Source organism: Trichomycterus rosablanca, chromosome 4 (genome assembly GCF_030014385.1).
Source record: "Trichomycterus rosablanca isolate fTriRos1 chromosome 4, fTriRos1.hap1, whole genome shotgun sequence".
Taxonomy (NCBI): domain Eukaryota; kingdom Metazoa; phylum Chordata; class Actinopteri; order Siluriformes; family Trichomycteridae; genus Trichomycterus; species Trichomycterus rosablanca.
In genome coordinates, this window is record NC_085991.1 from 4,042,477 (window position 1) to 4,065,839 (window position 23,363).

Consider the following 23,363-nt stretch of genomic DNA (forward strand, 5'->3'; position numbering starts at 1 on the left):
AAAAACGTTAGGAAAACCCAAAACAAACTCGCCTTATTTACCTGGACAGTTACAATGTTCCCAATGTAACATGCAAATACGACTACCACCATCATGTCTCGGGCTCTGGGTTCGAATCTCGTGCCTGCCGGGTGCTCAACACACACGCACAGCTAAAAGTGCCTGAGGGAGGAAAAGAATAGGTGGCAAATCTGCCCCTTGATGCCGTAACAGCAACTCCTGCCGTCTGGTTGGGACGCTGTGTTCCTCTGTCCGTGTTTGTCGTGGAGGCATGTGCTAGCCAGCAGCCCGCCTCTGTCAGGCAAGGGAAGTGAGTATGTCCAAATTGGGACAGAGCAAAAAAGGGGGCAGAGGTTTCCAGAAAGGCTGTATGCATGTTACCGCCGGTCCTGTTAACACAGATGTTTCATTGTAATGGAAAAAAATTTGATTTGAATACACCAAGAGAACGGTACAGGTCTGAATGCACGATCACTACCACTCTGCTGGCTCAGATACTGTTACTTATAAAGCATTTCTGACTGACCACATGATCAATACAACGGACTATTTCTATCCTGGTCTGTTAGCAACTAAAGCTAAGACTAAAACTAAAGACTAAAGCTAAAACTAAGACTAAGGACTAAAATTAAAGCTAACACTAAGACTAAGCTAAGACTAAAACTACAAACTGAGACTAAAGATTAAAGCTAAGACAGACTAAAGACTAAAGCTATAACAGTCTGTCTGTGGGAACTTGCAGCTATAACAGGCTCTACTCCTCAGCTGGCAAGACTTTTCACAAGGTTTAGAAGTCTGTCTGTGGGAACTTGTGCTCATTCAGTCAAAGGAGCATTTCAGAGGTTAAGCAATCCACAGGTTGGTTTGCAGCTGTATATAAGACTAAAGCTAAGACTAAGCCTAAATCTGATCTGATGGCCTGGTGCAGTAATGGATTACCAGTCTGCATTTTATTTTATGTAATAAATAAATAAACTATATTCGAACTCTGTACTGGTCGGTCCGTACTGGGTCCAGCAGCACCAGGGTTGGGAGGCATTTAGACTTTGGAGACTATCAGGAACATAGGAAACCAGACTAACCAGAGGAAACCCACAAACACCAGGACAACACGAGACCATTCACGTCGTACACGTGTCTCATGAAAGCACGAATGATTTCTAAACCGCAGTAAGCCTCACCAACCCCCCACTCTTTCTTTTTTCATCCAATTTAAATCACTTCTGTGTGGAAATCAAAATGCCGACAGCCTGCGCGGTTGCTCGGCGCGCAGCGCCATCTGAATTACACCTGAGGTACCGGCTGCTTGGGTATTCCAGCCATGATCTATATTAGTTCCCGACTGAAGGAGAGAGGCTGAGGATAATAAGAAAGTGGAAAATCCGGGCGAGTGGCCCCTTAACACGCGCGGCGTTCCGCATTCAGATAAGCGGGAGCCGAGCGAGCCGGGATGAACTTGGAGCGGAAAGAGAGAGAGAGGGTATAGACTGAGAGATAAGAGAGAGGGAGAGAGAGAGCGCAAGAGGGTACAGACTGAGAGATAAGAGAAATTGAGAAAGAAAAAGCGAGAGGGTACAGACTGAGAGATAAGAAAGAGGGAGAGAGAAAGAGCTAGAGGGTGTAGACTGAGAGATAAGAGAGAGAGATGAGAGACAGAGGGTATAGACTGAGAGATAAAAGCGAGAGGGTATAGAATGAAAGATAAGATAGAGGGACAGAGACGGAGAGAGAGGGTATAGACTGAGAGATAAAAGCGAGAGGGTATAGAATGAAAGATAAGATAGAGGGACAGAGACGGAGAGAGAGGGTATAGACTGAGAGATAAAAGCGAGAGGGTATAGAATGAAAGATAAGATAGAGGGACAGAGACGGAGAGAGAGGGTATAGACTGAGAGATAAAAGCGAGAAGGTATAGACTGAGAGATAAGAGAGAGAGGGTATAGACTGAGAGATAAAAGCGAGAGGGTATAGACTGAGAGATAAGAGAGAGAGGGTATAGACTGAGAGATAAGAGAGAGAGGGTATAGACTGAGAGATAAGAGAGAGAGGGTATAGACTTAGAGATAAAAGCAAGAGGGTATAGACTGAGAGATAAGAGAGAGAGATGAGAGACAGAGGGTATAGACTGAGAGATAAGATAGAGGGAGAGAGACGGAGAGAGAGGGTATAGACTGAGAGATAAAAGCGAGAGGGTATAGACTGAGAGATAAGAGAGAGAGGGTATAGACTGAGAGATAAAAGCGAGAGGGTATAGACTGAGAGATGAGAGAGAGAGGGTATAGACTGAGAGATAAAAGCGAGAGGAAGAGAGAGGGTATAGACTGAGAGATGAGAGAGAGGGAGCAAGAGGGTATAGACTGAGAGATGAGAGAGAGAGGGTATAGACTAAGAGATGAGAGAGAGAGAGGGTATAGACTGAGAGATAAAAGCAAGAGGGTATAGACTGAAAGATAAGATAGAGGGAGAGAGACGGAGAGAGAGGGTATAGACTGAGAGATAAGAGAGAGAGGGTATAGACTGAGAGATAAAAGCGAGAGGGTATAGACTGAGAGATGAGAGAGAGAGGGTATAGACTGAGAGATAAAAGCGAGAGGGAGAGAGAGGGTATAGACTGAGAGATGAGAGAGAGGGAGCAAGAGGGTATAGACTGAGAGATGAGAGAGAGAGAGCAGATACACTTTCAATCTAGGAGACACCGCCCTAGACCACACCCTTTCTTATGATTACCTGGGGCTCAAAATCAGCGCCTCAGGAGGCTTCGGTCTGGCAGTGGATGCACTGAAAGAGAAGGCCTGCAGAGCCCCCAGTCAATTAAAACCAAATTCATTAAGATTGACGTCCTAATTAGAATCTGGTTAAAGATCTTCGACAGTATAATCCTGCCCATTGCACTATACGGTAGTGAAGTATGGGGTCCACTCAGTCATCATGACTACACTAGATGGGACAAGCATCCCACTGAAGTCCTGCATGCAGAATTTTGCAGAATGATTTTACATGTACAAAGAAAAACCCCAACCAATGAATGCAGGGCTGAATTAGGTCGATACCCATTAATTATTAATATTAAAAAAAGAGCCCTTAAATTCTGGATGCACCTAAAATCCAGTCCCACAACAAGCCTGCAGTTTCAGGCACTCCAATCCCAAGAGCTCTACCCTGAAAAGAGTCCCCTGTGTCAGCTGGTCCAGAGACTGACCAACACACTGACCCCTAACAACCCTAACTCTCTGACCAGCACTGCTTCCCAAACACCAATCAGAATCACCCAAATTATCAAACACCTCAAAAACACTTATCTGGAACATTGGACAACCCAAACTCAATCCCAAAACAGACTAAACTGCTATCTGACCCTAAAACATGAATACAACCTGGCCACGTATCTCCTCACTGTCCGAGATACGAAGCAGAGACAGATCCTCACCAAATACAGACTGAGTGACCACAGCCTGGCCATCGAGAGAGGCAGGTTAAAAAAGTCCTGGATCCCCAGAGAGGAGAGACTGTGTGGTCACTGCAGGACAGGTGAGGTTGAGACAGAGGTGCACTTCCTTCTAAACTGCCCAAAATACACAACAATCAGAAACAAGTATTTTGATCAGTTTGGAAGAGAGGTGAGCGGCTTCAGAACACTGACAGAGAGCCAGAAACTGGCCATTATATTAGGAGAGGGACCATCAGCCTCCACTGCAGCCAGATATGTACAGGAGTGTCACACACTCCGGGACAGTGAGTGAAACACCAGATCATCCCCCCACCCACCCCCCACACACACACAAAACACACACACCACACCACACACATCACACACCCCCCGCACACACATCACACACCCACCACACACACACAACACACACACATCACACACCCACCCCACACACACACAGTAATATTTTCTCTTTTTTTGTGTGAATAATTGTCAAATTACATAATGAATATTTTATTACCAATTTTTTTTCTATGTATATACTTGTTCTTTTTTTCAAATATTTATATATACTAATGTAAGCTTTGACAATACAAATATGTAAATTTGTAATGTCAATAAAGCAAATTGAATTGAGTATAGACTGAGAGATAAAAGCGAGAGGGAGAGAGAGGGTATAGACTGAGAGATAGAGAGGGAGAGAGAGGGTGTAGACTGAGAGATAAGAGAGAGGGTATAGACAGAGAGATAAGAGAGAGAGATGAGAGATAGAGGGTATAGACTGAGAGATGAGAGAGAGGGAGAGAGAGGGTATAGACTGAGAGATGAGAGAGAGAGGGTATAGACTGAGAGATAAAAGCGAGAGGGAGAGAGAGGGTATAGACTGAGAGATGAGAGAGAGGGAGAGAGAGGGTATAGACTGAGAGATGAGAGAGAGAGGGTATAGACTGAGAGATAAAAGCGAGAGGGAGAGAGAGGGTATAGACTGAGAGATGAGGGAGAGGGAGAGAGAGGGTATTGACTGAGAGATGAGAGAGAGAGGGTATAGACTGAGAGATAAAAGCGAGAGGGAGAGAGAGGGTATAGACTGAGAGATGAGAGAGAGGGAGAGAGAGGGTGTAGACTGAGAGATAAAAGAGAGGGAGAGAGACGGTACAGACTGAGAGATAAGAGAGAGAGATGAGAGATAAAAGCGAGGGGGGGGGGGCAGATCTGTTGAGAGAAATGAAAAGCGTACAGCGAGAGATCTGCGGCGGTATGAAAGAAACGCTGGTTTACGCCTCCACCCGAACAGAACAGGCGCTCTGAAGAGGCAGCTCAAAAACATCGAACATTTATGCTCAACCTAAGCATTCGAAGCGAACACCCACCCCAGCAGTAACTAGTCCGGTACAACTGGGTTTAACTGAATGTAAGAACTTGAACTGGGATCGAGGTCGACGCTTGGGCTGGCCGGGATCACAGGAAGTCTAAGTTTATGTACGCGACAGGTGTGGGCGTGTCTGAAGACGTATGAAAAGGTGTTACATTTGTGCTATCGACAATTTGAGCAATTAACGCTTCAGTGCCTTGCTCAAGGGTCCAACAGTGGCAACTTGGTGATGGTGGAACCAGCCTGAACTGGCAACCTAACCGCTGAGATACCACTTCTACTGAAGTGTCTCAAACCTTCACCAGGTAACACAGAGGGGCAGGGGCTTCCAGCATGATACAGCTAAGCAATTAACATTCTACCGTGTTTCACTGCCGGTCCTGTTAACCCAGATTGTTCATCGTAATAGAAAAAGATTTAAGTTGAATACACCAAGAGAACGGTACAGGTCTGAATGCACTATTGCTACCAATCCGCTGGCTCAGTTATGCCTTGAGAGGCAAATTGTTACTCTGAGGCGCCCAGGTGGCGATATTCCTCTAGCGCCGGTTCAAAATCAAGTTCGCAAACCGGAACGGAGCCGGATCCGCGTCGGTGGAAAAAGGGTATCTGTCAGAAAAACTAGCTCTCTCTCTACACAGACGCATTTCATGTCATTCATTCTACACTCCTGAGAAGAGGGCGTGTCTAAATTCTTAGATTACTTAAAATTCTTCTACTGATGCGCCTTAATTCTGAGTGATGATCTGACTGAATAACGAGGGAGCGTCATCTCTACTGAGGCAGCTGCCCAGATAGGTAGTAGGCAGCAAGGCAGCTCAGTGTCATTCATGCAAAGCACCAGTGTGACTGGTCCAGACTGTACAGCAATAAAAGAAATCTGGACGCAGGGGGTAGAACGAACCGAAATCCGTGCTGTTAGATGTGTCACCTTTGGCTCATAACCTTTCTAACCTTAGTGAGTTACCAGCCAGGTCTATGAGGTGCTTTGCATTTAAAAACTTGAACAGAGATCAAAACCAAGGCATGTGCTGGCTCGATCGACCATGAGGAAGTAGCCAAATACGTATGTGACACGTCTGGGCACAACGACACACTGGGTCTGTTTGAAAACCTAGTGAGCTGCCTTGATGCCTACCTGATCAGCTGCCTCAGTAGAGAGGATTCTAATAAGACATCGTACTCATAAGGCAGATTATTTAGATGTATTACTTAGACGGCGATTACCTCATCGCAGCTTTAGCTTACTAAGCTAACACGGTTAGCCTCAGGCCATTCAAACCCACGATCTGAGGCGGCACAACCCGCTAGCACGCCAGCTAACACCTCCCTCTCACCCCTTTTCCACCAGAACAACCGTGGTTCTTGAACCGGTTCTGTTCGGGTTTCTCTGAACCTTGGTGTTCTGTAGAGAACCGACGCGCGTTTCCACCAGTTTTTGAGAACCAAGCAGCGTCATCATCGGTGGGCGTTACTTACTAAGAGTTAAGAGAAGTGATAACATGGCGGAATGTGTGGATTATGTGCGAGCATTTGTGCTGCTGTTACAGATGTTTGTTTTTATGTAAAAAGCAGCGATCTAACTATCGGTGATAAGAAGACATGACGTGTTTGTCTCAGTTGTTGTTTTCTTTAGTTTATTGACGTGAGAGGAGTTTTGCGCTTCGGCATCATTAAAGTTCCACAACATGAACATCCATCTGTGTGAAATAAGCATCAAATCCACTCTAAAATACCACATGTATCTGTGTTTAGCTGGATTTACTTCACGTGTGTTTATGCAGCTCGGGGAGTTGAAAAAGCTTCACGCTTTATTTTTCACGTTAAGCGTGTTTCGTTCTGTCCGGGTCACTTTTATCTCGTAATATCAAACAGTTCACCTTTTTAAAGGCGCTTTGAAAATATAAGCGGCAAACTGGTTCAAAATGTAATCAGGTGAAGTTTAAAAGATAAAAATGCAGCATTAAGCTCCATACGAGACTCCAGCGGACGGCATTGTTGCTAACGCGCTATGCTGTACAACATGACACGCCCACTGACGGACGTCACGGTTGGGGCTGAAAAACCAAGTATTCTGTGGTGCCAGATTGGCCCGCTAGTTCGCTGTCTGGAACCTCTTTTTTCCGGTGGAAACACGCGGAACCGGTTCCAAATCAAGTTCGGGAACCGGAACGCGCTCCGTGCTGCGTCGGTGGAAAAGGGGTATCAGTGTACCGAGAACGGTTAAACCGTCCCTGACGAGCCTGAATTCATAAATAAACGATACTTGTGTAATTACACCTTTATACAAATTAAACATCAACGAGAATTTATTTACATTTGAAGGAACTCCGTTGGTTGCTTCACATTCGGCCGTCATGTTTGTCATGTTTTGTGTGAAAAGTCGTGCCGCACTGAATGCTGGGATTGACTTCAGCGCTGAGGAAGAGTCGGACGCTCCCTCGTCATTCAGTCAGATCAGTAGGAGCATTTGAAGGAATCTAAGAATTTAGACACGCCTTGTTCTCGGGACTGTAGGATGATGTAAAACGCGTCTGTGTAGAGAGATCACCAGGTTTCAGACAGACCCGCTGTCACCCTCTGTTTCTCTTCTTCTGTGACAGAAATATCAGGACAGATGAGGAGAAACGGAGGGTGACGGTGTGGCCCGGCGGATAAACGCTAACGCCGCGTCCCTCAGGTGAGCGCTGGCTGTGTCCGTCAGCGAGCGGATTACAGTCGGAGAGCTGATAAAGGAAATGAAATCCCCGCCACCCCTCCTTCCTCTCTCTCTATCTGTCTACACACCTCTCCCCGAGCGAGGGGGGGTCTGGTGGTGTTCGGCGACCCCCTCTGGGACTCGTCCGTCACTCCTTAACCTTGAGCGGCCAGATGGAAAGGAATGAAGCTCCTCGTCTCTCTGAGGAAGCGCCTTTATATCTGCGGGTTGCTTTTTTACGACCCGTCTCTCGCTTTCTCGCTCTCGCTGGCTGCCACACCCCTTTCTCTGCCTTCCTTTGTCCGTCTATGAGTCTTTTCCACCGTTCCCCGGTCTTTCAGTCTCCCGATTAGCGCACCCCCCTATTTTCTATTTTCCGCCGGCGTCATCCGTCTCCGCTCCAGCGCTCCGTGAGGACCTTGTCGGATTTGTCAGGAGTGGCGGCGGCCGGCAGCTTTGTTCTCCTCCGCGCCCGCGGTCCTCCAGCCGTCACTGATCGGCTTTTCTCTCGCTCCTCGCCGGGAGACGCGGGGGTCCGCGCGGGGTCGGCCGCCACGCGAAGACTTTCTCTCAAATCCCCCTGTCGTTCCAGTTCGTAGCCAAACTCTTAATTCGTGCTGAAAGGACTCTCGAGTTTCCTGAGCCGCGCCGCCAACGACTTTCACCGTCCAATTAGCTCTTCCGTCTTTGATCTCCTTAAGCCGCGGAGGAACCTGATCGTTCGGTCTGTCTGTCTGTCTGGAGGAAACGGATCGAGCCGGGCTGTGCATGCCAGCTTTATTGTTTTGTTTTCGGCTCCCGTGGGTTGATTAATATTTTTAAGTCGTACGACTACGTCTATTCTGATGGAAATGGCTTTTTTTGTGGGCTTTCTTTTTATACCCCCCTCTCCTTTCAAAAATCTATTCAAGTGGAAAGCTTATAAGCTAAAAAAGGAGCTACATATTCCATCCCTTCCTCTGTTCTCAGTATTTGTTCCTCCTTCTTTTGAAATCGAACGCTATGTTTTTAGTCGTGTAAAAACAAGGTGAGATGATAAATTAAAACAGACATTACAGTTGACTGGATTGGATTAATTAATTGGCACGATCGTGGGTTCTCACAGGAGTTGGATAGCTGAAGAAGAACAAGGTACAAAACTGTGGGCCTTGCTTTATAATGCTCTCACATTGGGCGTTGGACTTTGGAACCTCCATTCTGTGCTAACCATTGTTTCTTATCTGTACTTTAGACTCCCAGCCACATCTCGAGGAGTTCAGAATCTCTGTGCTGGTGTGCTAGTGGAATATCCCGCTGTGCCACCTGGGCGTGCACTTGGGCGTGTGAGAAGGGAGGAGCTAAGCAGAAATGTGAAATCAGTGCAAAAACATGCAAAGAATAGCACATATACTACTACAAAATCCCAATCCAGGACATTTTTGGTGATTAGGAATCCTGGCTGGACGCATTTTTTAAGAGGACGTGTTCGGGATTTTTTGTTTAATAATTATTTTTTTTTATTATTGTCTCCCTGTTATTACTAAAACAGTAATAATCCCTCTGTGCAAAAATTTCTTAAAATATCTGTTAAATCTGCTAGTTTTGATAAACAAGGTCCAGTGTATTTAGCTGGGCCCTATTTATATGCTTTAAAGTTCTACTACTACTACAAATAATCCACCAAAAACAGGTCAAGCCTGAGTACACGACTGCCATAATTCCCAAACTGGTCCTTCTACCCCTAAACACTCAATACAGATTGTAAGAAACACACAGACACTCCACTCCACACTCACCCTGGCACTGCGTGTCCTTCTTGGCGGGCTCGTAACCCGGCATGCAGGTGCAGGACCCCACAGGAACCATCCACTCGCCATCGCCGTTGCAGTAGAGCTTGAGAGGAACGGACACCTCGCCGGCGTTGGGGACGCACGCCCCGCTGGCGATGACCAACGAGGTAGCCTCGGCGCCCGTGGCGGTCTCAGGGAAGACGGCGAAGCTGGCGATGGTGGTGGAGCACTTCTTGAAGAAGACCCGGGCGGAGATCAGGGACATGCAGGCACCCAGGTCCTGGAAGGCCAGGTAGAAGCCGGCTTTGGAGAGCGGGCCGAAGCTGCGCACTTTGGTGTTCACGATCCCCGACTCTAAGAGAGAAAAGCTCTCGTCCGGGGCGATGGTGTCCACCTGGAGATAAGAGGGTCAGAGGGTCAAGAGGTGGGTTGTTTGTGCAGTGGGTTTGGTTTTTCAAGGGTCTTTGTCTTGAAAACTTCACACACAGAAGATAAACAGATGAGGAGCCGACTGTTCCAACATGCCACGTGTGACGAATAGTCTTAAACCAGACTGACCTATTTATTTAATTATTTATTTATTAGGATTTTATCATCATGTTTTACACTTTGGTTACATTCATGACAGGAACGGTAGTTACTCATTACACAAGATTCATCAGCACAAGTTTAATGTCAAACAGTCATGGACAATTTTGTATTTTCAATCGGACTGTGGGAGGAAACCGGAGCTCCCGGAGAAAACCCACACAGACACGGGGAGAACATGCAAACTCCACACAGAAAGGACCCGGACCGCCCCGCCTGGGGATCGAACCCAGGACCTTCTTGCTGTAAGACGATGGTGCTACCCACAGACGATTTTGGATTAAAGGCAGGTAAGAACGACGTCTCGTCAGGGCGGGAACAAACACAGTTTTCATTCTGTAATTCTATTAGCCAATCACACCTCATAAATTTGGGACGCAGCCGGGAAAAAAGCATGCCAGTCACGTCTAAGTCTGAAGTCACGACACTCGAGTGAAACTTATTATTATTATTATTATTATGTTGTCAAAAAGAACGGAATCAAACGGTAAGTCTATTTCTGTTTGAAACTAATTTCGTGTGCATCGTGTATTACTCCTTACCACTGGGTGATGTGACAGGTTTTTTAAAAAACTGTGAGCATGTGGTGCTCGGCTGGCGCAGAGGTAAAACACGCTAACACACCATGAAAATTGCATTTTTAAAAATCTGTGGGCGTCGCCGTGGACAATTTCATTTATTCATTTACTCGTTTACTGTTGTGTTAACACCACTTTATCTGTTTCAGGTTCGCAGTGGGTACAATACACAGGGAGAAAGCTAGGAAACACCCTGGACAGGTCACCAGTCCATCACAGGGCACACACACACACACACACACACACACACACTCATACCTAGGGGTAATTTAGTATCTCGAATGAGCCTGCCTGCATGTCTCTGGACTGTGGGAGGAAACCCATGCAGACATGGGGAGAACATGCAAACTCCACACAGAAAGGACTCGGACCGCTCCACCTGGGAATCGAACCCAGGACCTTCTTGCTGTGACCGTGCTACAGTCGGACTATTCAGAGCCATTTAATGGCAACTTCGTCAATGACTTTCCCTAGACGCCAAAAAACGGTCCATGAACGGTTACACTTGATGTCAAAGCTTTACATACACCCATACATATCATTTCTGCAGGTCTGCAAACACTGCTGAACTAAAAGTCTGTTGGGTCCAAACATACAGACAGCAAATTAGCCGATTAATTCAGGTTCTGTGTCATTAACTCTGCAGCATTAAGTTTAGATTCCTCAATAGTGTTTACAGTTAATGAGTTGATGACTTCTCTGTGCCCTAATGTGCCAGTCTCTACCTTATACCGTATATAATCCCTAAAAATCACTGGCACAAGAGGCTAGTAAACAATTCTTGTCTGATATACAGCAGGCGTGAATGACCAGACCGCTGACCTTGATGTAGGGGTTCTCCCTCCAGGGCGGACTGGTGGCCGAGGCCGTGTCCCCGTCGGACTCGTAATAAAACAGGTTGAAGGTCTCCTTGCAGGACCCGGGGATGTTGGGGATGCTGGCGCAGTCGCGTACCGAGAACTTGAGCTCCACGTAGACCCGCAGCACGCCCTGGCGGGGGATGAAGTCCGTCCGGAGCCAGTTGTTCTGGTTGGGCTCCAGGACGTTACACACCTGGTACGTCCGGATGGGGTTCATGGAGTCGTCGTAGCCGCTGACCTCCTCCCACTGGGGTTGAAAAGGAAAATGAAACAATAGAAAATCAGTACTGATACAGGACAGGACGAGCCAAAAGTACGTGGACACTCATCCTGATTGAGTTCAGGTGTATCATTTCAGATTCTTCCACTTTTTTGGTAATAGAGGCTCCCGTGACTTGTCCAAAACCCTGACCTCAGCCTATCTGCACATCTTTGGGATGACTCGGAATGTCGACTGATCATTTAGATTCGCCTACATGATCACAAATCCCCACAGACGCACTCCAAAATCAGAAGAGTAAAGTCTGTTAAAGCAGCAAGGGAGAGAAGCAACCACATTATAACCCATACACTTTTGGAAGGTTTTGGAATTAAACGTGCAACAAGCTTATTGTCCACTGTCAGGTGTCCACATACTTTTGGCCAAGTTTTATTGCAGTAAACATGCAGTGGGTGGATTTGCAGCTCTAAACTTTCCCTAAGTATGACTAAGTGAATGTTCCAGCCAGTCGTTATTATCCAGCATCAGTGCCTGACCTTATAAATGCATTTACGACTCAATAGGCACAAGTTCCCACAGACAGACTCCAAACTGTTGCAAAAAGCATTTCAAGAGAAGTGAAGGCTGTCAGAACCACCAAAAAAAGAGAGGACACTACAAAATAATGCCCATCATTTTGGAATGGACTGCAAAACAAGCTCACGATCAGGTGTCCACAAACTTTCTGGTGTCGTCACATATTTCAAAACATGCAGCAGGTGGATTTGCAGCTCTAAACTTCACCTAAATATGAACAAATGAGTGAATGTTCGAACGTGTGGTGTCATGTGACTTCCAGCCAGGCGTTATTATCCAGCATCAGTGCCTGACCTTATAAATGCATTTACAACTCAATGAGCACAAGTTCCCACAGACACACTCCAAAATGAGTGAAGGCTGTCAGAGCTACCAAAAAAAAGAGAGGACACTCCATATTAATGCCCATTGTCTTGGAAAGATATTGTCAAAACGCTTGGTCAGGTGTCTCATATGTTTCAAGACATGCAGTAGGTGGATTTGCAGCTCTAAACGTCACCTAAATATGAACAAATGAGTGAATGTTTAAACGTGTGGTGACCTGTGATTGCCAGCCAGGCCTCGTCGTCCATCATCAGTGCCTGACCTCACAAAAGCTCTTTTGACTGGACATAAATTCCCACAGACACACTCAAAAACGGAGCAGAACCCACGGTGTCAAAACGAAGTGACCGCCGGAGACGGATTAGAGGCGCATGGCACTACCAGGTGCTAATGGCTAACCGAGTGTCGATGGTACCTGATGCTCGGGGGATTCTGGGTTGAGGGGACGTTGATCATCCGGACTGTGATTGATTTGGAGAATTAGCCGCCGTTGATAAGGCTCTTATATCTTCGTCCACGGCTAATATGCTAATAACCCCGCCGCCCTGTCGTGGATTTAACGTCGGCTGAACCTCCCTCTTCAATCAAAGTGGCGAGGATTAAAAAAATGACACGAGAATTTCAATCCGGAGCTACAGGTCGCGCTCGGACAGCGAGAACGGCGCCGTCGCCCATCCGGGTGATCGCAATCCGTTTTCCAAGGTGACATTCGGGTCGAGGAACTCTGCGCAACACAATTAAGCAGCGGCGCAGCGAGGGGGAAAGTATGTGTTTATCTCGGGGCGCGCAGGAGCGCATCACTTACGATGATGTATGGCTTTCCAGCCGCAGCAGCGAGGACCGGGCCGCTGAAGATTGTTGCCATGGCAACTTAGCGTTTTCCGCCGACTGGCTCCGAGTACCCGGAGATAAACGGTACCGGAGAGGCCGCCGGGAGGGGGGGGGGGCGGGTGCAGGTGGACGGGCGGAGGGACGGGATGGTGAAAGGTCTGTCAAGCTTAAGGTCGGAACACGCGGCGGCCCATTCCCCGGCGGGGCAGTTCAGTCGGCCGAAGAAAAAGAAACGTTTTGGAATGGACGCCGCCGCTGGGAGGAAGCCGTTCACCCGCGGAGGCTGTTTTTCTTTGTCTGGAGGAAGGTGGGCGCGAGTGGCACCGTGCCACAGCCGGTAGGGAGGGGTGAGTGCTGCACAGAGACGTGCACCTGGAGACCTGGGCTCGATCCTCGTCTCCGGTCGCTGCTCATAAAGAGTTTCATTTTATCTCCTTGTGTCTGTGCTGGAATCTATTGAGCACTTCTGATTCCTCCTAACAGGTGCAGAAGGTGGATTAGCAAGTCTAAACCGTGAGTAAATATGAGCGAAAAAGATGGGCACCCTGTGATGAACCGTCGTCTAGTAAGAAACTCAAGTAGTTGACCGACATAGTGGCCCGTCCATCTCACTCCTGGGCATTGTTCGGACCCCGGGCCACACCCGGCCCTTTACCTGGCTTTGTTTTTTTTTCTTTGCTCACCTCTGGTCTAACTTGTCCAGGATTTTGAAGTGTGTCTATGGGAATTTGCCCCTGTTCGGTCAAAATTTGTGAGGTCGGGCCAAGCTTGTTTGACTTCCCTGACCGGCATGAGTTCAGTGGTAATTAGAAATCAGATGGGCGAGTGTGTGGCGCCCTGTGATGAACCGTCGTCTACTAAGAAACTAACGTAGTCGACCGACATAGTGGTCTGTCCATCTTACTCCTGGGCATTGTTCGGACCCCGGGGCCACGTCCGACCCTCTGACTGTCCCTGACCGGCCCGCATGAGGTCAGTGGTAATTAGAAATCAGCTGTAAATAAGTGCTCATCATACATGCCCACGTCTGGTCTCCCTTGTCCAGGATTTTGAAGTGTGTCTGTGGGAATTTGCACCTGTTTAGTCAAAATTTGTGAGGTCGGGTCAAGCTTTGTCTTTACTGACCTGGCCTTGTGTACTGGGGCACAGACATGCTGGAACAGGGGGCTGGAAAAGGGCCTTTCCCAAACTAGGGACTGGACTGGGGATTGAAAGGTCGCTGGTTCGAATTCGGCATCTGCAATTCCAATGCGTCTGCAATGCGTATGGTGTCCACATACGTTTGGCCGGACATCCCTGGTCTACTTGATTCATTCGGCCATCTATCGAAATCAGTGGAACCTGACTAGTGGGCTCGGCCTGTAACCAGACGCCACAGCCTCAGTGTTGTCTGGAATCTGCGAGTCTTGGCCGCCCAACAACCTGTCGGCGGTTCATTGCTCGTCCCTCCTCGGACCACCGTCTGCCACCAGCTAACAATAATTTCCTGACCCTGACATGCACAATTGTGGCTCATGGGGGTGTGTATTTTAATTTTGGAGACACATACAAAACCTTATATGAATGCCGTTAATGCAAATGTTAGCGATGCGTGTGGCGTCCACATACATTTGGCTGGACTACTTATTTCTCGTAGTCGTCTTTTAAAATCAGTGAAACCCGACTAGCAGGCTCGGTCAGTAACCAGATGCCACAGCCTCATCTGGAATCTGCAATCGGCAAGTCTTGGCCGCCCAGCAACCTGTCGGCAGTTTATTGCTCGTCCCCCCTCGGACCACCCTCTGATTCGGTTCCTGGAGTAGCCAACGATAATTTCCTGACCCTGACATGCACAATTTTGGCTCATTGGGGGCGTATATTTTAATTTTGGAGACATCCCTGGTCTACTTGTACACTCAGTCACTCCGACTAGCAGAGAATTCTGATGGTCCATAGCCAGACGCCACAGCCTCGGGGTTTTGGTCGCCCAACAACCTGTCGGCGGTTCACTGCTCGTCCATCCTCTGCCATCAGCTAAAAATAATTTCCTGACCCTGACATGCACAATTTTGGCTCATGGGGGTGTGTATTTTACTTTTGGAGACAACATACTCACCCCGCTTTCCGGATAGGTGGTCCAGGCGAGCTCAGTCGTGGCCAGTCTGCTGTCCATGAGTGTCTCTGTAAGCAAAAGATAATCGTTTAATTCTCAACAGCAGCTCCATACTGAACAAAATAAACATCTTTTTATTTGCCCGCGGATTAGCGCTCCTCTCTTTGCGTGCCCGCTCGATGCATTGTTTTTGGTTTTCGGTGCCGTCCTACAGATAACGGAGGGTCCGTTTATCTCGGCGCAGCAGCCCGGGCCCGTGGCTCCGCTTCGACGAGGCTCCGCTCGTACGGCGCCATCCGTTCATCAGCGTCCTCGGGCACTCGCTGTCCTCTAAATACACTCCAATCAGCGGAGTCGAACCGGCGGCCGAGGGGCGAGGGCGCTCGCTAATGTTTTATTCACTTTGTTAAGTCGCCGGTCGGTTCGATGAGGGCCTGAGCGCCGGCTCCAAATTAGCGCCGCTCCGGCTTCTGCGAGCGCCGGCATGAAATATTCAGAGCCGGACGTCAACTCAGCCGATTAGGACTCGGGGAAAATACGGTTCAGTAATACACACGGTCACACACACACACACACACACACACACACACACGGTCCTTGTTTATGCGTATCGTATAGCTGCTTTTCATTGGGGTGTAAATCGTGCAGGCTCGAGGTGACGTTAAGAGCATCTCGCCATGTGAAATATTCCTCTAATTAGAATTAAAGCGGAAGTTGCTTTGATGCTTTGATGCTTTGATCAGCTCCGTATGACCTCGCTGGCTCTGAGATTGCGCATTTTTCTGCACTCGAGCGCACGACGCCCCCCTGCGGCGGACTTTTCCCAGACGCTCCGAGAGACCCAGAAGGGTCACGAACGCGCATCGCCAGAAATGCGTGGACTCTTGACAGGGTACAACATTCAATCTCCTCCAGTTTGCTGTTCTTGGGAGAAAATGCACTCCAAAAAATGATGTTGGAGTGTGTCTGTGGGAATTTGTGCCTGTTTACTCAGATCTGAGGAAGACCTGGCGTGGCTAAAACACCTGAACGGAATAACTAGGCAGGGTGCCTTCATACTTTTGAGCATAGCGTATCTGATGTGGCACAACCCTGCTAGCTGGGCTTTGTTTAAGAGGCTGGTGTTTTACCACCCCTTTGTCCTGGTCAGGGTCCACATGGGTCCGGTTGCAGTAACAGGAAACCAATCCTGCTGCCCAATAGCACCACTGGGGATTCGGACTGTGGTGGAAAAACCTTAATGAAGTAACAGTAATAGCAGAAACATTCCACTGTAGCAGCATTCTTGGATTATTGGAATATGACTACTGGCAGTCGTGCTCTAAATATATCTACACGTTCTAAATAATAATTCATTATGTATCTGTGGGAATTTGTGCCTGTTTACTCAGTCCTGAAGAAGACCTGGCTGAACGATCACAATCTTAATAGACATGGCGTTGTACACAGAGACTCCCTGTTCACAATCTTATCACAAAGTTCAAGTTCAAGGTACGACCATTTTCAATACTTTTTTTACCTGTTAGAAACGGGCGTGGCTGAAACACCTGAACGGAATAACTAAATACTAAATACTGATAAACACTGACCTGTGTGATGTGGCACAGAAGATAAGTGCTCTATAAACCCTGCTAACTGGGCATCTTGTAAAACCTGGGTGTTTTACCACCTCTTTGTCCTGGTCAGGGTCCACATGGGTCCAGTTTCCCTGGAATCATTGAGCAAATTGCAGTAACTAAAAACCCATCCAGCGAGCCGATAGCACCACTGGGGATTCGAGCTGTGGTGGAAAACCCTTAATGAAGTAACAGTAATAGCAGTAACATTCCATTGTAGCAGCATTCCTAAAATATTGGAATATAACTACTGGCAATCGTGCCTTAAATATATTTTCATGTTTTAAGTAATAATTCATTCTGTATCTGTGGGAATTTGTGCCTGTTTACTCAGTTCTGAAGAAGACCTGGCTAAATGATCACACTCCTAATAGACTTAACTTTGTACACAGGGACTCTTCACAATCGTATCACAAAGTTCAAGTTCAAGGTACTTCCATTTTCAATGTTTTACCTGTTAGAAATGGGCGTGGCTAAAACACCTGAACAGAATAACTAGGCAGGGTGCCTTCATACTTTTAATCATAGCGTATCTGATGTGGCACAACCCTGTTAGCTGGGCTTTGTTTAAGAGGCGGGTGTTTTACCACCTCTTTGTCCTGGTCAGGGTCCACATGGGTCCGGTTTCACCGGAATCACTGAAGGAGACCAATCCTGCGAGCACCACTGGGGATTCAAACTGTGGTGGAAAAACCCTTAATTATGTAACAGTAATAGCAGGAACATTCCACTGTAGCATTTCTGAATTATTGGAATATAACTACTAGCAATCGTGCCCTAAGCATATCTACACATTTAAGTAATAATTTATTATGCATCTGTGGGAATTTGTCCCTGTTTAGTCAAGTCTGAGCAAGACCTGGCTGGCAAACTATCACAATCTTAGAAATGGGTGTGGCTGAAACACCTGAACGGAATAACTAAATACTAAATACTGATAAACACTGACCTGTGTGATGTGGCACAGAAGATAAGTGCTCTATAAACCCTGCTAACTTGGCTTCTTTTAAAACCTGGGTGTTTTACCACCTCTTTGTCCTGGTCAGGGTCCACATGGGTCCGGTTTCCCCGGAATCACTGGGCCAATTGCAGTAAATGAAAACCCATCCAGCGAGCCGATAGCACCACTTGGGATTCAAACTGTGGTGGAAATAACAGTAATAGCAGTCGTGCCCTAAATATATCTACACGTTCTGAGTAATAATTCATTATGTATCTGTGGGAATTTGTGCCTATTTACTCAGTTCTGAAGAAGACCTGGCTGACTCTTCACAATCGTATCACAAAGTTCAAGTTCAAGGTACTTCCATTTTTAATGTTTTACCTGTTAGAAATGGGCGTGGCCGAAACACCTGAACCGAACGACTAGGCAGGTTGTCAAACTACTGATAAACATTGACCTGTGTGATGTGGCACAGAAGATAAGCGCTCTATAAACCCTGCTAGCCGGACTTCTTTTAAGAGGCGAATGTTTTACCACCCCTTTGTCCTGGTCAGGGTCCACATGGGTCCCGTTACAGTAACCGGAAACCAATTCTGCTGCCCAATAGCACCACTGGGGGTTCGAACTGTGGTGGAAATACCCTCAATGAAGTAACAGTAATGGCAGAAACATTCCACTGTAGCAGCATTCCTGAAATATTGGAATATGACTACTGGCAATCGTGCCCTAAGCATATCTACACATTCTAAGTAGTAATTGATTCAGGACCCTGAATTTCAGTGGTGGGCAAGCTCCTTTCAATTCCTAGTCCAGTCCCTTAGGTGCTAATAGGTCTATATAGCTTTGTGCCAACAGTTTGGGAAAGGCCCTTGTCCTGTTTCAGCATGTCTGTGTCCCAGTACACAAAGCCAGGTCCATAAAGACAAATACAGTACGGCAGTTTCTGGGTGAGGGGAGGTCGGACTGGGTTTCCTCCTCACTGCCGCTGCAACGACGACTCCGGCTGTCTGAAATTGGGTGGTGGAGGAACACATAGAGCTAAACGTGACTCTACGTAGGCGCTACGGCTTTCTGAGAGAATCCGCTGGCTGGTGGTGCGAGCGGTGGAGGAATTGAGCCACGCCCCGATCTCTGCGCTTTCTGTATTCGTTACACAGAATTAATAACCCAATCCTTTAGTCTAGTCATTCCCACCCAGCAGACTGGAAGCCAATTGTGCCTGCTAGATGGCGCCCAGCCGACCGGTAGCATAGTCGAGATTCGAACCCGGGAGCTCAGAATCTCGGCGCTGGTGTGCTAGCGGTTGCACGCAGTCCAAAAGGAGCCAAACACTTTTGTTTCCGCAGCACTAATTATTATGTTGATTACTAAGATATGAGATGCTTAACAAGCTGCTTTATAATAATCAATATAATGTGGACGGACCCAAAAAACATAAATCACAGGCCCGAGCCGCTCTGTACATCGGAAGATTCAGACTGATGGACCGGTCGGTTTCACACTTTTCTTCGGCGGTCATGCTGGCGTGCTTTACCCCCACAAGATATATAACTAATGTGTCACACACACACACACACACACACACACACACACCACACACACAGCATTGATTAAGCTCTGCCAATGAAACTGCTGAGAAATCGAGCCAGCCCTGGCCGAGCCGAGGACTGCGTGCAGCAAGGCCGTCTTGTAACTGGGGATTATTGAGACGCAGCCCAGGCTGGAGGACAATGCTGGCCTTGCATATTTTCTCATTTACGCAGGACAACAAACGGTCTCCAGAAAAAGGAACCCACGCAATCCACATCATGTATTTACGTCACCAGAACACCGGCGGGGCAGTAGAACCTCGACCCTGTCCGCTGTTGGTCTGTTTAAATGACAATCGAATCGACTCGCTTATTCAGAGAGTCAATTTAATCGGATCAGCTGGGAGTCAACTCACTCACAGCTCCCAAACGACTCTTTGCCGAATAGTCAGAAGTTAGATGTTAGTGAATATCCAAAATTATGTGCATGCCTGACAATCTCTCCCTCCATTCTAGAACATTTTTAACAAGATTGTGTACTGTATCTGTGGGAATTTGTCCTTATTTAGTTAAAAGAGCAATTGTGAGGTCAGGCGCACACTGTATTAATTGGTGAATTCATTTTAATTGTGCTCCAGTTGCCAACAGGTGTAATAAATCAGTTATACAGAGGAAATGTTATGCCTCCAACTTTGCAGATACAGTTTAGGGAAGGCCCTTTCCTGTTCCAGCAAGCTTTATGAAGACATGCTTTGGAATGAACTGGAACATCAACTGAGGCTTTATTGACCGACATCAATGCCCAGCCATACAAACGCTCCTTTGATTAAATGGGCACAAATTCCCACAGACATACTGTACTTCTAAGTGTTGTGAGAAGCCTTATGGAAAGATCACACTATTGTAACAGCATTTGTTTTTGAAATGGAATGTCCGACAAGCCTATGGTCATGTGTCCAAATACTTTTGGCCCCATAGTGCACTGTGTTCTGAACACCCCCGTTTTTAAAGGACTTTCTGTAGTGAATGCAAATACTTGTACACCTGTACCTGATACTCAAGTGACGAGGAATTACTGGACCTAATACCCACATTATCACCCACACACACACACACATTTACGTGCACACACACGCACACACACTGAGCATGCACACAGTAAATCTCTGTGCAGAGGTGCAAATGTGTCTGGAATTGGAACAAAGCCCAGACACTGAACACCACAGCAATCAGACTCCCAATCACCGCACTGCACACGTCTGGTTCTACATTACTGACAATCCAGCCTCTAGTTCCTACACCGGAGCCGCTGGGAAAGCCACTTCCCGTTTGTTTTCAGGAAGGATTTCTCAGTATTCGTTCACTAGTAATCACCAAAGGTATTCGGACACCTGACCATGAGCTTGTCGGACATTTCATTTTGAAACTAAATGCTATTAAAACAGAGTGACCTCTGTAATCTTTTCAGCTAGAACAACAGCCACTGTTCTGAGAAGGCTTCTTACAAGACTTTGAAGCATGATGTTGGTCAAGAAAGCTTCAGTTGATGTTCCAGTTCTTTCCAGAGCCGTTCAGTGGGGCTGAGATTAGAGTTCTATGAAGGACACTGAAGTTTCCGTAAACTTCTTCTTCATGTGCACAGGGGTACAGTCATGCTGGAACAGAAAAGGGCCTTCCCTAAACTGTTAATGCATGTAATTTCTTTTATATAACTGATTTATTACACTTGTTAGTAACTGCTTTTGTCTGCGGACAGTTTGTTGGGCGGCCAAGACTCACTGATGCTTCGAGACATGACGGCTATGGCGTCCGGTACAAACCTCTGTGTACGGGGCTGCATAGTCTCAGGTCAGTCAAAGTGCCCATTCTAACCTAAATGGGCACACAGGCATCGGAACTGGACATTGGAGCAATGGAAGAAGGTCGACTGGATTATGTGGACGGCTGGGTATGTGTGCATCATTTACCCGTGGACGAGGTGGCACCAGGATGCACAGTAGGACCTGCCGGTGATGTCCTGGTACCAGACACCACAGGACTGATCTTTTGATGTTAGGTGGGTGGTCATAATGTTTTGGCTGATCAGTATGCACTGTGTGCTATCACCCAGTATCCAGTAGATTTCTAGATTGATTTTGATTTTTGTTTGATTAAAAACTGATCACAGATAATCAAAATTACCTTACAAATAAGGGGTAGTGGTTGCTCAGCAGTTAAAGTACTGGACTAGTGTGATCGGAAGGTTGCTGGTTCAAGCCCCACCACTGCCAGATTACCACTGTTGGAACCCTCGATCGCTTGAACTGTACAGGCTCTCCTGTTACACTACCAGTGACTCGAACCTGGTGATTGAGACCCTTAGTTCATCTATAGCATCGTCAGGCTGAGAGCATCAGCAGGATCTCAATACACGATACAGCAAGGCGCTGTACGGATTACTGTTAGGACGAACAGTGTACCGTACAGTGCGTCAGTCAGAAATTCTGGCTTTTATTTTCATTTGACTGGTGAAAATCTAGTCCAGCTGCATAGTGCTCACATTTACGTGTAGAACCCAAAAGTGGTTCGAATCTGGGAAAAAATAATTCGAGTCGTACGGATTCCTGTTACGGCAACCGGTCTCTCACTCATCCTGACAGTGCTTTGATATTTTGGCTTTTATTTTTTATTTGACGGGTCAAAATTGTACAAAACGGGGTCTAAGTGATATAATTTTTTTTTACCTACGAGTGGTCCAGCTGTTCTGTGTTTCTATGTAGGCGTAATTGTTACAAAATGTCAAATTATGTGGTTATGTACGGAATACTGTTACATTACCTTACGGGATTCATCAAGCGGAGCTGTACGGCTTACTGTTAAAGCTATCAGTGTTCCGTACAGCCAGTCAGTCCGGCAATAATGGCTTTGTTTTAGGGGCTGAAATTCAAGTAAGTCTGGTCGCTTTGTGGTCAGGCGGACGTGTAATAGGCAAAAAAGTGGTTCGAATCCGGAAAAGATTACAGCTGAAGATGAATCGACTCTGTACGGCGATCTGTTACAGCTACCAGTGTTCCGTACAGCCCGTCAATCCGTTAATACTGGCTTTTATTTTTTATCCGACAGCTCGAAATCCTAACAAAGAGAGTCTAAAATGGACAAAAGACCTTAAACACGATCGATCCGTCTGGATTGTGGGTACACATCGGAGTAATTACAAAAAAACAGTCGAAATCTGGACATGTACGGAATACAGTGATCTAGTGTTTCACAACGGACATTCCGATAAACGCTTTTCTGGGAGGGGGAAGGAACTTCTGTCCTGATGCGTTTAAACAGACCAGAAAAATCGTTTTATATGCACGAATAAAGAAAGAATAGAACAATAAAAAACCTAACAAAGACTTACCTTCAACTGCAGACACTACAGGCAGCAGAAGGCTGCACAGAACCAGTAAATAATCCATCATAAAGCTCGGCTTCCCACCATGAAGCTCCATTCAGCACCAAACCATCATGAGGCAGGAAAAACTCAGCACACTTCAGTCCGAACCCGGGTTTTACCATCAAAGCCAACCGGGGAGGTTCTGGTAATCAAGTACTAACTGAGATATACATCCATTGTGCGTCACATTCCGTTATTTCGGTGTGTTTTCAGCGGGAGCATCTCCGCCTCGGTGCGGGCGCGACGTGTTCAGCATCCTACTGCTCTAACAAGCTGTTGATCCTCTGCGACGAGACACGGGAGGGAGGGGCGAGGACGAGAGAGCGCGACCAATCAGAGCACAGAGCGAGTGAGCAGAGGCGGGGTCTCTAGCCACGCCCATCCGCACATCTCACCTGCGCTCACCTGTCTGGGAATAGTACCGTTCACTTTAAAGATCCGATTCTTTTGAACTGTCAATTTTAAGGAATCGAACAGATCCGATTAAACGAGTCAGGCTGGGCAATCCAGCTCTTT

General features: G+C 47.0%; 1 protein-coding gene across 1 annotated transcript in view; it reads right to left on the reverse strand.

The window, feature by feature from the left end:
* The window catches only part of ephb3a (eph receptor B3a), a 62,821-nt gene extending 39,759 nt beyond the window's left edge, over positions 1-23,062 (reverse strand). Inside the window, exons 1-4 of the mRNA XM_062993819.1 lie at positions 22,812-23,062; positions 15,342-15,406; positions 11,258-11,542; positions 9,276-9,663 (exon numbers count right to left, since the gene is read on the reverse strand). Coding sequence (XP_062849889.1) covers positions 9,276-9,663; positions 11,258-11,542; positions 15,342-15,406; positions 22,812-22,902 — 829 coding nt within the window. The 5' untranslated portion in view covers positions 22,903-23,062. The remainder of the gene's footprint in view (positions 1-9,275; positions 9,664-11,257; positions 11,543-15,341; positions 15,407-22,811) is intronic.
* Between the last annotated feature and the right edge of the window lie 301 nt (positions 23,063-23,363).